At 43.5% G+C, this 16207-nt stretch overlaps 1 protein-coding gene across 2 annotated transcripts; it reads right to left on the reverse strand.

The window, feature by feature from the left end:
• Positions 1–1633: 1633 nt before the first annotated feature.
• SLC16A3 (solute carrier family 16 member 3) lies at positions 1634–15013 on the reverse strand. 2 transcript variants are annotated; one of them, XM_086624042.1, is made up of 5 exons: positions 14985–15013; positions 6853–7096; positions 6217–6360; positions 5063–5830; positions 1634–3789 (listed from the first exon to the last, which is right to left on the reverse strand). In XM_086624042.1, exons 2-5 carry the CDS (start codon positions 7073–7075, stop codon positions 3503–3505), a joined length of 1422 nt encoding a protein of 473 aa, XP_086480168.1. In that variant the 5' UTR covers positions 7076–7096; positions 14985–15013; the 3' UTR covers positions 1634–3502. The 2 variants fall into 2 exon arrangements, with proteins under 2 accessions (XP_086480168.1, XP_009989883.1); XM_009991581.2 differs by lacking the exon at positions 14985–15013 and having other exon boundaries at positions 6853–7148.
• Between the last annotated feature and the right edge of the window lie 1194 nt (positions 15014–16207).

The following is a 16207-nucleotide window of genomic DNA, read 5'->3' on the forward strand; positions in this document are numbered from 1 at the left end:
CCATGCATGTCCTCAAAATATATGAAAGTGCACATCTCACAAACTGCTCTTAGAGGGATCCCAGTGGTGTTGAGATTAAAGAAATACTGTACCAAAATACCTGGAGAGGTTTAAAAGCAATTCCTTGTGAATTTACAATAAGCAGAGTTAAATTAATAAGAAGCCAGGCTAGTCTTGCAAAGAGAAAGGGTTCCAATACAATCCTCCCCTTCTATATGTAACAGTTCCTAGCAGGTGTTGTAAGACAGTGCTGGGAACCTAAGGACTTGTTGCTTGCCTTTTTTTTTTTTTTTTTTTAACAGCTTTGGGTAGGAAGGAGGGAGGTCTATAAAACAAGAGCTCAATGTAAAGGCCTTTGTGGCCATGTCCATAGGAGTGGATGGGTACACGCCTCAGCACAGCCTAGGATACTGGCCCACAGTTGTCCAGTCTAGGGATCTGGCATGCATGGAGGTTTCCTTCCCATCACTATAGTTAATCTCTTTCCAAGGAAATAAAAGTAGCTGAGCAGAAAGAGAATTGGAAGGCTAGCACAGGCCTGGATGTCACCCCTGAATGGGACAGAATGCAAGCAGGGAGGTTAACTGGCTCCAGAACTTGGAAGTACTCTCAAACCATCAGTTTTGACGTTGCTAAGAGATGTACGTTTGGAGTTTCTCATCTCTGTGTTGATGCTTCTTGTAAATAATGAGAACAGTAAAAGGTTTTATAGCCTGTGTGAAACTGCTTAGCAAATTAAATTCCAACCGTTATTTCTCACAGTCGATAAGAGAGTCCTGTGATTTGACCTCTCTCATGCAGTAAGCATCTTCTGTTCTCATGAATACTGCAATCCATTGGTAGGTCTGTGCTGAAAATAGCACAAGAGCACTGGCAGTCCTACTCAGAGTAATTCATCTTTGAGTCAAGGAAAAGAATTTGTATAGGCCAAGGAGGCACTTTCTGTGAATGCTAGATTCACTTTAGAAATTATTTGTGGTGTGTTGTTGAAATGTGTTTCCCTTGTTGTAATAACTTCCTCTTCTGCCCCAATCACATAAAATTGTAACACTTCCTGTTTCCAGCTTAACTATAAAGGTGTTATGTATGGAAAATGAAAGACAGTCTGTAAAGTCAGTGTGATAAACCCAAATGTTTGAGATGTTACAGTCTAGACAATTTGAAAAATGTACGGAAACTTAAAATTGTGCCAAAACCTGAGGTCAAAGGAATAACCATCTAGTTCTGTGATAACAGTATAGCATTATCTAGCAAAGAAATCTGGTGATCAAAACCCATAGTAAGACAAAAATGGCTACTTGAGAATCTGAATTCACATTGGGAAGGTGTCTAGTTTTTGCTTTTTGAAACAGAACAGGGAACTACAATCTGAAAGCTGTATCAGACCTTCACGTATCATCTGAAGCAGCCTCCAGGGATATCATAAATTGGTATGTGGATTCCATTTCCATATGTGGTGGCCCTCTGGAGCTAGCAGTGTTGTGTTCCAGTACTAACCTAAGTTTGGTGAATAAGTTCTTGTAACTGGGACATGCCAGTGCAATTCCACAAAATTAATATCAGGTTTTAAAGTAAGTCACTATATGCAATATAAAAATAAACAGTTTATTCAGTGTAGCATCTATTTCTTTTTAAAATCACTCAAAAAAAAAAAAGAAAAAAAAAGGTAATGATCCTAACTTTGCAATTTCTGTTCAAGGTTGTCCTAACAATGCAAAAACATTCCGAAGAAACTACCAGAGTGGAAGCTGGTATCTGAGATAGTTCCATTAGGGAGTAGTTCATGGGTTTGGCACTTCGTTGGATGTACTGTATGTTTCTGTTAAAATGGTCAAGTATGAAACAACTAATGATGTTATTGTTTAAAGGGGTACAGGGTTTTAAGGGGTTAGGGTCTTTTAGTTTTCAGTTACTAATCGAAACAATTTTGGCACCTGAAAGCCAATATTCCTTTGCTACCCAATAAGAAAACTTGAATCTGTTTCAGTTAGCCTGTTTTGAAGATTTTACTGCAATCACAAAGTCTAGTGAACTTTTTATAAACACATCTGAAAGGTGGGTTGCAGTAGCATGATTTTGTATAAAAGATTTTATTTCTTGCATGTGTTAGGGTAAAAAAAATATATATATATATATATATAATGCCTTCCTTTTAACCTTCCTTTTCTATTCAGTGTCCTCACAATGAATCTTTTCCCTTTCCATGTTTCTTCAAATGTGCTGTCACTGCCTTGTCTGATCTGGTTTTGTTTCTTTTCCTACCCCTATATCAATGTCAGAGAAGATTTAGAGACTGGCCAGAGACTCCCTGTTCTGTTTGTGCAATGAGTAGTAGAGCTGACCCCATTCTTGGTTGGTCCTTATGCATTGCTGTCATAAATACGATCAACAGTTCTGCCATGTTTCCTCAACCAGCAAGAATGGCAACTTGAACTTCCACAGATTAAGCAAAAGGATAGGGAAGTGGGTAAATGAAGGAAAACTAAGCCAAACCAACCAAACAAACCAACCAACACATGTTAAGACCTTCCTATGCTGCTAATGGTGCATTTTGAAGATGGCTAGCATGTCTCAAAATAGTCCAGTCCCTTCCCTAAGTCTACCCACTCTAATTTATAGGTCATCTGGAAACTCACACTGTTTCTTTTATATACAAAATCGTCACTCTTTCAGAAGATTCTGTTAAACCTAATATCTGTCTTCTCCATGTTACTTGTAATATTTTTCAATGCTGCAGGGAAACTGTACTGAAAACCATGTATGTAAACGTAGGCTAACTTTGTTTGCTTATGGTCTGTCAGGATCGATTCTGCTCATTTTATTTTCTTTTAGTACTACCTCGGAATACCACTTGTGTGATCTGCTGAGGACAGTAGCTGTAACATGCCTTTCCACATACAGTATTTCCATATCATAATTACAAAGATTACAGGTTTAAACAAAACTCAGAAATACATTTACATAAATCAAAGTAACAAATTATCAAAACTAAATTAGGGCTGAGCCAATTAATCTAAAAATCTAAAAAAGTAAGAAATTCAAAAACCTAATGGAGACCTTTAAGTTCCTGAGATTTTTCTCCATCTCGAACTCTCCCCTTCACAAACAACATAGAAAGGGAAATTATATTTAACCGCAAAACACAGCAATTTTACCAATATTATCTGAAAACATACAAATAATTCCACTTTTCTTAAAATATATTCTTCCTGTATCTCTTCCAAGGGAGCAGTTTCTGGTGATGCATAGCAAGACTCTATTTGTGTTTATAAAAGCTTTTTAGTTTACATAAAAAGTATAACCACAATGCTCCACCTTTTACTGACACAGCTAATTTTCCAATAAATGGTTGTCTAGCTAATCAGCTTCCAGAGAGACCTGATGAGCTGACCGGCCTCCAGTTAATAAAGCAGATGGCCCAGCCCTAAACTAGTTCTATTTCTAAAATAAATAGTGTTGAAAATCTTTCTTTTCTAAATTCTTTGTCGGTTTCCTGTCATTCTCACACACATGTTTCTGGGTTAGTTACAACTTCACCATTTTTTTCAGGCTCATCTTTCAGAAACTGCTCCACTTCAATAGAGTCCACCTTGGCATCTTCAGGAGTTTTGTCTTCAAATTTGTTTAATTCCTCTCTTTCTGCAGCTTCTTCTTTTGTATGTGGTTCTTCTGATTTTTTCTTAATGCAGAAGAAGTTTCCCAAGGCCAATACAAGTGCCGAGGTGGTAACTTCAATTCCAGCAGTAATAAAAACAAACATGTACCTCCCTGTTGCATCCAAGAGTTTTCCTGAAAAAGACAACATTCCAGGTAATTAACAAAAGTTATTATCTTGCAATTATTTTTTTCTGCTTTTTTAAAATCTTTAAATTACTCCAGTCTAGAAGTACCATGACTATCTAATCAAGTTTTTTTTTAAATAGCATTTCAACAAGTTTAAAACAAAAATAATTCTCTATTATTTCAACTCAGTTTAACATTCACTGACATTACATCACATCCTGAAACACATACTCCCCTGCACACACAGAGTCATGCAATTCAACTGGAATAAAAACCAGCCTAGCCTTCATATATGCAAGAGATGAGACAAGTGCCATGTATTTCAGATCAAAACCTGTGCATCCACGGCTGGGACCTGTATCATCAGCTTCCTCTTGCTCCCAGTCTCATTTCCTTTCCTACATGGGCAGTGCACTGTCTGCTTAACATGCAAATCTTATGAAATAGTTGGTCTGAAGTAACTGACTGGTTCTGATGCTTTAGTCAAGTTAAATTTTCACAGGACTTGGTGGAGGTGAAAGAACAGGAGGGAGGATGTTGAGGAAGTGCCTCTCCAAACCTGAAGATCAGAGGAAGTAGTGCATAGTACTGTTTTTTCCATGAGGGTTTCTGTCACAATAAAGATACATGATGCTTTTTAGTGTCTGATATAAATACTAAACATTTTATGGCAGTGAACAGGTGGGGTTTGGGTGATTTTTGTATATTTTGTAATGTCCTCATATTCTTGGGTTGTGAGACGTGCAATAGAAGCAGTCCACCTTCCTTAAGAGTCCAGTTTTTAGTCCTCCTTGTAAGATTTTTTGTGCCTCCTTCTTCTGATGTTTTCTTTCCTTCTCCAAATCTATCATGAGTATAGAGAATCTATACTAATACTTTCCAAAGAAAATTGCCAGGTTTCATATTCTGAATCCCAACTCCAAAAAGTTCTGAACTTCACAAAAGTTATTCACTCTGTGTGCAAAACTCATCTCATACAATATTAGCCATCTACTAATAAGAGGTCCAGTGTACGCTCTCAGTGGAGAAGGAGCAGAATCTCCAAATGGCAATTCAACCAATCCTGAAATAGATCCAAAAAGGAAAAGATTCATCTCACCCTGTCTTGATCTATTTCAGATTGTAACTGCAGAAAATCATTGAAGCATGTGCAACACTAGCACAATATGCACTTCTCGAGTGACTCGTGTTGTCTTTTTCTCTGCTCCCTTATAATGCAATTTGTGTAAATGGATGCAATGCAAATGATTTTGAATTCTGAACTAAATGAAATACTTACCCGCTGACGGTGGACCAATTAGAACAGCCATAGCTTCTGCCAGGAGCACTAAACCAATAGCACTGGAAAACTTCTGAGTACCAACAATAGCCATGAGAACTTCAAACTGAAGAGCACCTACCATTCCATAAGAAATGCCAAAGAAAATGCAAAAGACCACCAGGCCACCATAATCAACAGACATAGAACCCATGAGATCTGTAAAGCCATTGAAAATCATAGCAAAACTGAAGAGGTAGACACAGCGTGGTCTAACCCATTTAAGACCAGCTACCATTCCACAAATAGGCCGAGCAAAGATATCAATGAATCCCAGAATAGTCAGAAGAAAAGCTGCTTTGGTGTCTTGATACCCTAAATCCTTGGCATAACTCACAACGAAAACTGGGGGAACAAAGAGGCCAAGCACCATGATAGATGCTGCTAGCGTGTAGATTACAAAACCACCATCTTTAAACACACTGAAATCCAGAAGTTTTTTCTTCACTTTCTTCTCAGCTGGTTCTTTGGTAGCTTCAGACTTTTTAGGTGGCTCCAAAGGTCTCATTAGTGCTCCACATACACAGCAGTTGAGCAGCATCCCACCCAGTATAAGGAATCCTCCTCTCCAACCATACTCATGTTGTAGTATCTGCCCCAACGGTGAGAGAGCACAAAGAAACACTGGACTCCCAGCAGCAGAGAGCCCATTGGCTAAGGGCCGGCGTTTGTCAAAGTAACGGTTTAACATGATGAGTGACGGCTGAAAGTTTAGTGCCAGACCTAAACCTGTAACAGAGGATCCATAAAAATTAATACTGGCCTACAATACCACTATTAAAAAAAAAAAATCTTAGTTTTTCTGATTCATTGACTTAAGAAAGAGTTTTATTTCAAATGGAGAAAAGAATTCTAAGATAACATTTTTAAAAGCATTCCACCTCCATATTATTCTTGTACTCTATGATTACACTTCACTGATTACAGCAGTGGCTATTAAACATACCAGAAAAACTAACATTCATAAAAAAATAAATGACGGTTTAACTCCACGTTTACCCATCAACATTATAAAAGCCCATTTGGATGCTCTTGATGATTTATATATTTGTCCCTTACACAAAACTTCAACCTAAAGCTAAGACTTTAGCTGACTCATTATCAACCATACTTACCAGTAATCACACCTGCAGTTAGATAAATCTGAACGATGCTTGTGCAGAAGGAGGCTATCACCATCCCCATTGAGGCAAAAAGGCCACCCACCAGCATGACAGGGCGACAGCCAAAGCGATTGACACATACACTACAGAGTGGACCTAGGCAAGAAGAGCAAGTTACAGTTGCTAAGATAAACCAATTTTTGCAATTGATTTTATGTTAGTTTCCACTTCTTTTTTGGACTTGGCAGTGTTAGGTTTACGGTTGGAGTCAATGATCTTAAAGGTCTTTTCCAATCTAAATGATTCTATGATTCTTTCTGTACTTTGTCCATACTGTCAGGCCAATCTGGAAGAGTGTTCTTTCCTCTATAGTCAAATACTTAGTCTTTTTCGTCTTGTGAGTGCCATGCAATTTTTATTTTTCATTGTCTTCAGTAGCAACTGAGTTACAGAGATTTAATTTTATATGCAAGCTGGATGTGCCTAAATAACTTTTAGATGTATGTGACTAATAGTAATTCTTCTTTGGAATGCCTTACTTGCACACAAGTAATGATATGCAGTCATGATTCATGATGTAAATAGTGGTATGATTTACAAACATCATTGTATAATGCAATACTGTTTCAAAAACAGAGAACTACCTACCTGTTCCATAAAGCATGGCCAACAGAATGGAGGAAATCCATGCAGTGTCACTATATCCAATGCCAAATTCCCGGATAAGTTCTTTGAAGAAGACACTAACTGCCTTAGGAAAGGCATAGGAGAATCCTGTGATGATGAAACAGCCAAAAAGGACAGCCCAGCCCCAGCCTCCATCAGGGGCTTTAACACCAGATGGACCATCATCGGCTACTACAGCTCCCATGACGAAGCTCAAGAGTGTTCCCTAAGAAACAAAAAGCAATTACAGTCTGTAGACATTGGGACAATTACCTAACCAAAATAGGCAGAAATTGCACTACAGTTAAAGTTACAAATAAAATATGGGACTATTTTAAATACAAATCTTGAAGATGCAGTGCAGTTTTAATTATTCCTTGCTCAGGTTTAGTCCTTACAAAGCTTGCAAAAAATACGTAAAAATGAGATGCACACAGCTGAGTTTTAAATGAACATCCCCTCACAGCTCTCTCAAAGCCAAAACTGCAGTTCAGGAGTGTATTCAACTTTAACAAATATGTAATAACTACTGCATTAAAGTCTGCAGGATTTTTGTTACAAGACTTTGTTATATAAAGCTCCTGGACTATTCACTTGGGAGACCTGGATGCAAAATCCTGGTGCATCACCAGTATTCTGTGGAACAGTGAACAAACCACCCAGGCTCTTCGTTCTCTACTGAGGACAGCAATACAGCCCTGATGCACTGGTATCTTGAAAAGATAGACAGATCTCTTAGAGCTTCTGACGAGCTATCAGTTTTCACACATCAACTAAGTACCTAAGCTAAACTACAATGAAAATCTGTACGGGCAGTTTTTGTGGATGATGGGAGTTAGTAACTGCAGCAATGCTCAGTATCACTATCTGCCTGAAGCAAATACTTTCCATTATTGTTGTATTACATTATCAGTAAAATCTTTTAATATTTTATTTGACGAATCTTATCTTTCACATCTTCTGTATGCGGCCACAAGTGCCTTTGCATCTAAAAAATAAAATATTCTCTCAGGAGAATGTTATGAACTAGACAGTAATGCCACAAAGTTTTAAAAGACAGATGAAAGGGGAAAAGGCAGATGAAGTGTCCCTCCCTGTATGTGAAGAGTGCAGGGAGGTATTGCATCACAGCAGTTAGGTTTTTGTAGGGTCTGTGTATTAACGGAAGTCTTGAAAACGTTAAAGTGAGCTTCAAACAAGCTACGCAACAAATCCTACATATACAAAATTTGACCATTTCTTCAAAATACGATTACTCCTGTTGAGTCAATCTAAAAGAGAAGTGCAAGCACAGTTGCATATCAGAGAATATGTTAATCACTAAAGAACGCTTCTGCTTTCAGAAGTATAGGTCCACATAGTAATTGTTGTGCTTTGAGAATTATGTAGTTCTTACAGCTCCATTTCACAACTAGACTAGTATGGCACAACAATCTAGCTGATTGCTCATTGTCTAGACAACTGAGCACCGAATGCATGATTGTTAATAGACCTGTGTGAATGTACTTACTATGACATTTAGACCAGCACTGCCACTTCTTGGAAGAAACAACTTTATATATATGATGCAGAAATAAACCTGGCCATGACTACAGCTGTTCTATAACCCTGGGCTGTACAAGAAGGACAATAAGCCTTATACTACTGCCTTCACCTCTTGTTTTCTGGAAATCAAATATAAACAGAAAACAGTTTGTCTTAACTCCATACAACTAGAACTTAAAATGGTTAAACAAGTGAAACACCACACCTCAATAAAACTAGACATCTAGGTGCCTGCTGCTACAGATGGCTGATTCACTAATTGCTGTCAGAGTATGTAAAAATGCATAGCTTGTTAGACTGGGCAATTTCTGCACCAGGCTTTGGGTCACTAAATGAAAGTCTTAAGATGCATCTCTGCCAACCTTCCTGACACTGGGATCCGTCCATCCTTCAAACCTGTTTTTCCCAGTAACTTCTCTATGATACAAGGTATAAAGCATTCTTCAAAAAAGTATTGTGGGTTTTTTTTTAAAGCAATGACCAGACAGCAGAGAGTAGGTGCACAAAGTGTAATCCTTCATGACATTGATAGCTCTAATATTAACAGGGAAAATGCTGATTCAAGTGTCTCAGCTCAAGTATATGAATAACAGAAATAAGACAAACTGAAGGAGTCAACGGGGCAGGAGGACTCATCACTTCCGCTACATCCAAATTGTCAGAACATTTGGAGTGAGTGTTTAAAATGTTGAGGGAAGGGTTGTGTAATTTTTAGTCTTTTGTATTAACCATCTAGTGGCAACACAAAGTCAGTAATAATACGTGAGCATGTTTGGTTGAAAAATAGCAATCAGTAGTTTCTCCAGACTGCTTACACAGTGCTGGATAGGAATACTCAGCCCTAGGAAGAAACGGCTCACGGCATTCACGTCTGTGCTGCTTCCTGCGTAGAGGCGGGGACGGACTCCTTTACTCAGTCCATAGCAAAAATGTTTCTGCTGACCTACAACGCTGCACCCTGGCAGTAAACTACATCCAAGCCGTCTCGAGTGGCAGGCGGCTTTCGAGACGAATCACCGTTAAAAGCTACTGGGCAGCGTGCATGTTGCTTCCAAAAAACAACTGTCCGAGCTTCTCGGGGACGGGGGCAGGAGGCTAACCCGGCAGCCGGCGCACCCAGCCCGATGCGAACGCGGCGCGGAGGAAGACGCGGCCACCCGCCGCGCCGCGCGCCGCCGGGCAGGGGCCGCACAGAGCCACGGGACCGCCCCGCGCGCCGCGGCCCCGCGTGACCCCGCCGCCGTGACCGCTCCGGCAGGGCGCGCGCGCGCTGGCGGCCGCCGCACTGAGACGTGGAGGACGTGACTGGCGGCTGGGCGGGGCGCCTACCGTAATTGCGGCAGGGGCAGCCGCGCGCGCTTCCCGCAAGGTGCCCGCCCCGCGCGGCTCGGGTTTTCCGGCTTACGCGCAGCGACCCGGCGCGGGCGGGGCTAACGCCGCGCTGCCGCGCAGTGTTCGCAACTGTGGCACGTACTCCGCGCAGCCGGGTTTGGTCAGGAGAGGTGAAAACAGCCCGTGCCCTGGTCGTGCTTGCGCTCGTCCTTGCCCAGCAGAGCCGGTCAACCTGTAAGAGATGTCTTTCGTTCCACCAGCCTACGGGACTTTCGAGCTTTGCGTGCCCTAAGAGGAACGGTCTTTAAGACGGTTTTATGTTCTGCTATGATGAAGGAGCTAGACTTGCAGATGGGGGAGAACCTGGCCTACTCCCAGCATTTCATAAAAATAAGCCTACGGGGAAACAGTAACATCCATTTACTCTTCTTTATGTCATGTCTATTACCACATTGAGCTAAAAATCACCACAAACCAACATACCAGACCTTCAAATGCCATCTTTTTAAGATTGGTCCACATATGCACACACGTATGTCAATCTTGTTCATCTGGTTTAGTCCATCACTAGTAGTTCACATTAACAAATTAAAAGATCATTAACCAGAACTAAATGAACCCTGTCTCTGTAAACACAGCAGAAGATGTACTTAATCCTCTTCCCTTCATCCTGTTGTGGTGTGCCTTACTAGGCTAGCCTGTATTCACCTCCTTAAGAACTCATAAGGAAGTAGTGGGGAGGTTCCCACGTGAAACATGCAAAGTAGTTACTGTTAGAAGAGGTGGGCTCCTGTCTGATTTGTAACTGGCAAGATGTTCACTTAAAATTTTGCTTCAGTGCGGTGATACTGCCAAAGCCTGCTAAGACAGGAGGCTACTGCTTAACTATTGCAACAGTTTGCTTTGCTTTCTGCTTTTGCTAGCTCAGCCCTGTGTAGAGGCAAAGGATTACATTTAACTGGCTGCAGCTCAGTTGCAGTAGCTCCACAAGAGACATGACAGTATTGTCAGTATTTATCCCACATTCCTCCTATCATAAATGGGTTCTTGCTTTGGTAATGTGTAAAACAAAGACAGCAAATGTAGTTAAATCTGTGGGGTTTCATGCTCCTCAGATTATCTTCCTGTTGCCATGGAAACTAATACAGGATCAGTTAGGAGAAAATACTAGGTGATTGTAGGTAGCATCGTGGGTGGTGTGTTGTGGGTGTGATGGTGCAGTGTATATAAAAAGAGAGCATTTGTATTATAAAAAAGAGATAGAAGTGGCAAGAATCTAATCTCGGTGTTTAGCCAATACCCTTATTGGCCACGTAGCAGTACTTTATGGTCAGCAGTATGGATAGGAAGGACATTTGTGAGCATGTAGGCTGACCTGCATCACTGGAGAACTTCCCCTTAATTAATTTGTTTTAACTATGGCTGAAATCTACACAACCTTGAATTCCTAGGACAGAAATCAATAATGGTTATCAAAAATAAAGCATGAACTTCCATGTAGAGAACCCAGTTCAGAATGGAATTCAGTCTGGAACCTCACTAGGTTGAGAACTGTACAATAACAAAATGAGGAAGACAGTCTACGCTGAGCAATGTAGAGATCCTTCTTCAGTTTCTTATCTATGGAATGAAGAGAATAATGATTCTCTCCTCAGAGGGTGTTGGGAGTATGGATACACTGAACAGTGCAGACTGCTCAGTACTGTGTTAATAGAAGTCATAAACCTCCTATATTTGCGCAAGGGTATTAAAACCTAAGCAGACTAAACAAAAGATGTATGTTATCCTTGGTTTTGAGTGAAGAATCCTAAGACTAACCACTTTTACTGAAATTTTGCAGGAAATTACCCCTGCAAAAATAATTCTATTTTAATATCCTCCAGACCCTGGTGATAGTTCTCTACCTATAAAACAACTACCTTTCGCATTGACATTGCTGATATCTGCCTATTCAGCACGACTTTAACTCTTTCCCGACACTCTAAAGCACTAATGCATAAATATCTAATTCGAATTTTATTTATTACAACTCAGGTACTTCATACAAGCCATTTTGATGGGCCACTGCTATGACACAGTAGTGCATTTCTTGTGGCTTACCTGCTTAAATATCAGCCAAGTGAATTATAAATTCCTTTCCAAAAGCTGCTGCAAATTCTTGTTCCCTACAAAATCATGACTGTATTTACCTATGCCTGCCCTGACCTCCTGTCCTCACCACAGGCTTCACAGTGACTTTCACTCTCCCATTTTGGCCTCCACTGTTTTACCAGAGACAGTTTTCCAGTTCAGCTGCATCTGCCTTTCTTAAAGGTTTGCCAGCTTTCACCATTCTGTCATCTCTCTCTCAAAACTCCTACGATAAACCATACAGAAATACTGTGCTGTCTGTAGCTGTAGGTGACACTTACTATTAATCAATCTCCAGTCCCCACTTAGCCTCAAATCATTTTAGTGTTCAGTGCTACAGCACAGTAAGTAACGTACATCACAAGTTACTAGCAGACTGCAATGACACAGTAAATTCACACTGCAATTTTATGTATAGCAAATAATACTAGCCGATGTAGATTCTATTATCTAGGTAAAATGCTCTACAGGGGAAGCTGTGCTTATTTTTTATTTTTTTTTATTTGTGAAATTAGAATGTTAGAAGCCTGTTCTTTGCATTATCTGGGAAAATCAGATTATATTATTATTTTAGTTTCTTGGGGGTTTTTGTTTTTCCTTAATGAGCATGTTGCCAACAAGTACCCCTGACTTACACTGGGCCACAAGCAAAAGAATAAGCCACAGATCTACATACTAAATCCATGTTTAAAGAAGAAGTATTAATGTGGCTTTCCTCTTAACAATAAAGAAACAGCTCTTTTAATCTTGAGATAAACACTTACATAAATAATTTATTTAATTACAAATACAACAGTAACTAACAGTTCGATCTTCTCAGGTACCACCTTTGAAACAAATATACTAGTTCTGTAACAATACCATTATAAACCTCCCTAGTTATTATCAAATATCTCTATATCAAATGCCCAGTTTCTGGAGAAGTGGACTTATTTTTCAAGAGCCTACTTTTTTTTTTTACACCACAGCCATTAGCATAAGTGCATTAATGTCAGCATCACAGTGGCACCTTAAGAGCAGAGAGCATATGCTCCTTCTGTGTGCACAGAAAAAGTGACAAACATGCCTTCAGTTGCACTTGAATTATCTGGCTGCTTTCTGTATGCTTTCAAAAATAGAAGTTGCAGAATCCCAACTTCAGTTTAATACTTACAATTCATTCTTCATATATCATGAAAATTAATTTCAGCCCTGCAGCTATGTTGGCTTTTCAATGTGTTGGAGCTTTAGAAAAACAGAAATTCTTGCCATAGCAGGGAAGTGTTCTTACTTGGACAAAAAGTGACAGAGCTCGATAAATACTGATTAAGGGTCCAGTCCTGCCACCAGCTGGACATGCGTGCTTATTTTTGTGGAATACCATGGAAATACCCTTATACATAAAGTGCTCACAGGCACGTGCACTGTATCTTAAACTAGGTTAGCACACGTAGCTGAATATATATTGGGAAAAAGGTATTTTGGCTAAGTGTCATTTTGCACAATCACTTTGGATAGGGCAGCTGCATGACATGGTGTCAAACATCGAGGTGTGTGAATTCCCACTTCAGTCACAATTTAAAATGTCACAATATTTTTATAATTTACCTTGAGTTATACTTGCAACTGAACCTCAACAGGTGCGCTGTACAGGGATTCTGAAACTGCTGACTGCCACGTCTTAACAAACTACTGTTCCCTCTGAAATAAAACATTGCAAAACCATACATGACTTTGCTCTGTGACATCCTAAACTAAACGGTTTTCCAACTGCTTTATCCAAAAGCATGAAAACCCGCTGACCAAGAGAGCATTTCCACCGGCGCAGTGCTAACGGTCTGCGCCGGTGAGGAAGTTGTATTGCTACAATTCAACGTCACCTTTGCGCACCTTTTCTTTCCTCCACAGAGCCGTTTAGAATGAGGCAACTCGAAGGCCCTTTCATGCGGATGACAAGCATTAGCAAAAAAGGGCTCTCTCCCAGCAGATGCAGAGGGGCTGCAGCCGCGCGCCGCGCGGGGGAGGAGCGGGGTCGGGAGAACAATGGTGGCGATCACGGCGCCGCCAACGGCCACGGGCGCCCGCGCGGCGTTCCGGGGCGGGCACGTAGCCCGCGCCGCCCGGGGCCGAGAGGGCTCCCACGCAGCGGTCGGGTCGGCGCCGCCGCCGCAAATGCTCGAGCAGCCCAGGGAGACGGCCGCGCGATTCCGCGTCCCAGCGCCTCACCGTTCTCAGCGCGCTCGCAGGACCGGGCAACGGAGTTCATGTCCGGGCTGCGGCCGGCGATGTTCTTATGAGGGGACGGACCCTCAGACTGCGAGTCGCTCGCCTCGGCGGATCTTTGTCACCGCTGTGACAAAGAAAACTCCGGAATTTACCGCACCGGGGCTGACACTGAAATGAAAGGTGAGCAGCCGCGAAGGGATCGTGGAGACGGGGCTGGACGCGGAGACCCTGGTTGCCCGGTACCAGTCTGAAGCCAGCGGTGGCGGGAACAAAGCCCGAGCTGGCCGATGCCTCACGAGCCACCAGTGTGGCACTGTACGTGCGCTGGGGCCGGCGGCACCGCACGCCTAGGCGTGATCCGGCCGCCAAAGGGGGAAGCTGGGGGAAGCGCTGTCTCGCAGCAGCCGGAGCGGGGCTCGGTCGCCAGCACCGCTCAGCGCCCGGACAGCGCTGTCGGACGGCGGCGGGGACGCTGGGCGACCCGTACCGTATGGCAGCGCGGGTTTCTCGAGGAAGAAACGCGCCCGCCTGGCCCCATGCGCGAGGATAAACACGACCGGCGGTGGGGCACCCCGGTGTCCCGCGTGAGGTGGCGCCCGGGGGGTGAGGACAGTCCGCGCCGTGCCCAGCGCCCCACCGGCGCCCTGCGCAGCCTGTCGGCGAGGGATGAAGCCGCTCCGCCCGCGCAGCGCTCGTCCGAAGCTTCAGCCGCGCTCGAGCACGTCCACCGGCCCGGGCAGCCCCACGCAGAGATGCGCCCTCGGCCTGCCCGGCGCTCCGGAGTCCCGAGGGCGCCTTGGACCCCGCTCCGGACCCTCATCCCCCGCGCTCCCCATGGCGTTCGCCCCCCTGCGCCAGCCAAGCACTCCGCAGCATCACGCACGACGGCTCCGCCTCAGTACCTGAGTGAGTCACGTCCCGCGCCTCAGCGTGAGGATGCCCGCGCTCGCGCCGGACCGCTGCCCGCTTTCCCCGTGCGCCCAGACAGACGCGCCCCAGCCCGCCTACGTCCAGCCGGCAGCCCGTTGCGGAGCGCTTCGGCGCGGCAGGTCGGTGGCTGCTCGCCCCTCCCACGCCAGAGCCCGGGTCCTAGCGCCGCTACGTGACTCCTTCCCGCCGCTACAGGGTCGCCTGCGCAGGGGCACCGCCGCCGCGTGCGGCCCGGGAGGCGGCGGCTGCCGGCCTGACCGGAGCGGAGCGTCGTTGGCGCCTTGGGCCGTGCAGGCACGAGGCATCAAGGCGAGCTTCCCGTTGCTTGCGTCGAGGGTCACGCGGGGTTGGATTGTGCCCTCGTGGGGTGCTGGCCCGGCTGCCGAGGGGAGCAGGACCTGAGCAGTGGACGTAAACATGCGCATTGGCTTGTGTCGTTGAGGTTTGTTCCTTGCTGCTGTTTCTGTTTTCCAGGGAGTCATCACAGTTTCTTCGTTGTCTTCTCACATAAGAAGGACTTTTATGAGCTTTCTTGCTGTTTTTTTTTTTCTTAGTATCAGTATTAGATTGTGATAGTGTATTCTAGTGAATTCTGCAGATAACTTACAGGCTTCCCTCCTCATCCTTTACCAAGGGGACACAGCCTGCGAATACGACTGCTTGAGATGCCTCTCCTTTTATATCCAGATGGAGTGAGCTTTCTGCACTGGTCTGCTGTGACTCCTGCTATTAATACAAATGTTGAATTATAAAACTGAGTGTGTTAATACTGCTGTTCAGCATCCACACAAGTTGTGATGGGCTTCTACAGTGCAGTACAGAAAGTAGCACTCCTTAGGCTACTCGGGGATTAGGAATTCAGGAATAGGTGCTCCACTCCTTTGTGTGCTTACAGCACAGAGTTCAGTGTATAGGGAAGTGATTGTCACCCTGTACTCAGCACTGGTGAGGCCACACCTCGAATACTGTGTTAGGTTTTGTGCCCCTCACTATAAGTAAGACATCGAGGTGATTGAGAGTGTCTGAAGAAGAGAAGCAAAGCTGGTGCAGGGTCTAAGGAACAAGTCAGGAGGAGCAGCTGAGGGAACTGCAGTTGGTTAGTCTGGCAAAAGGGAGGCTGAGGGGAGACCTTATCGCTCTCTCCAACTACCTGAAAGTAGGTCCTAGCGAGGTGGGTGTCTTTTCTCCCAAGTAA

The sequence above is a fragment of the Tauraco erythrolophus genome, chromosome 20 (assembly GCF_009769465.1).
Source record: "Tauraco erythrolophus isolate bTauEry1 chromosome 20, bTauEry1.pri, whole genome shotgun sequence".
Taxonomy (NCBI): domain Eukaryota; kingdom Metazoa; phylum Chordata; class Aves; order Musophagiformes; family Musophagidae; genus Tauraco; species Tauraco erythrolophus.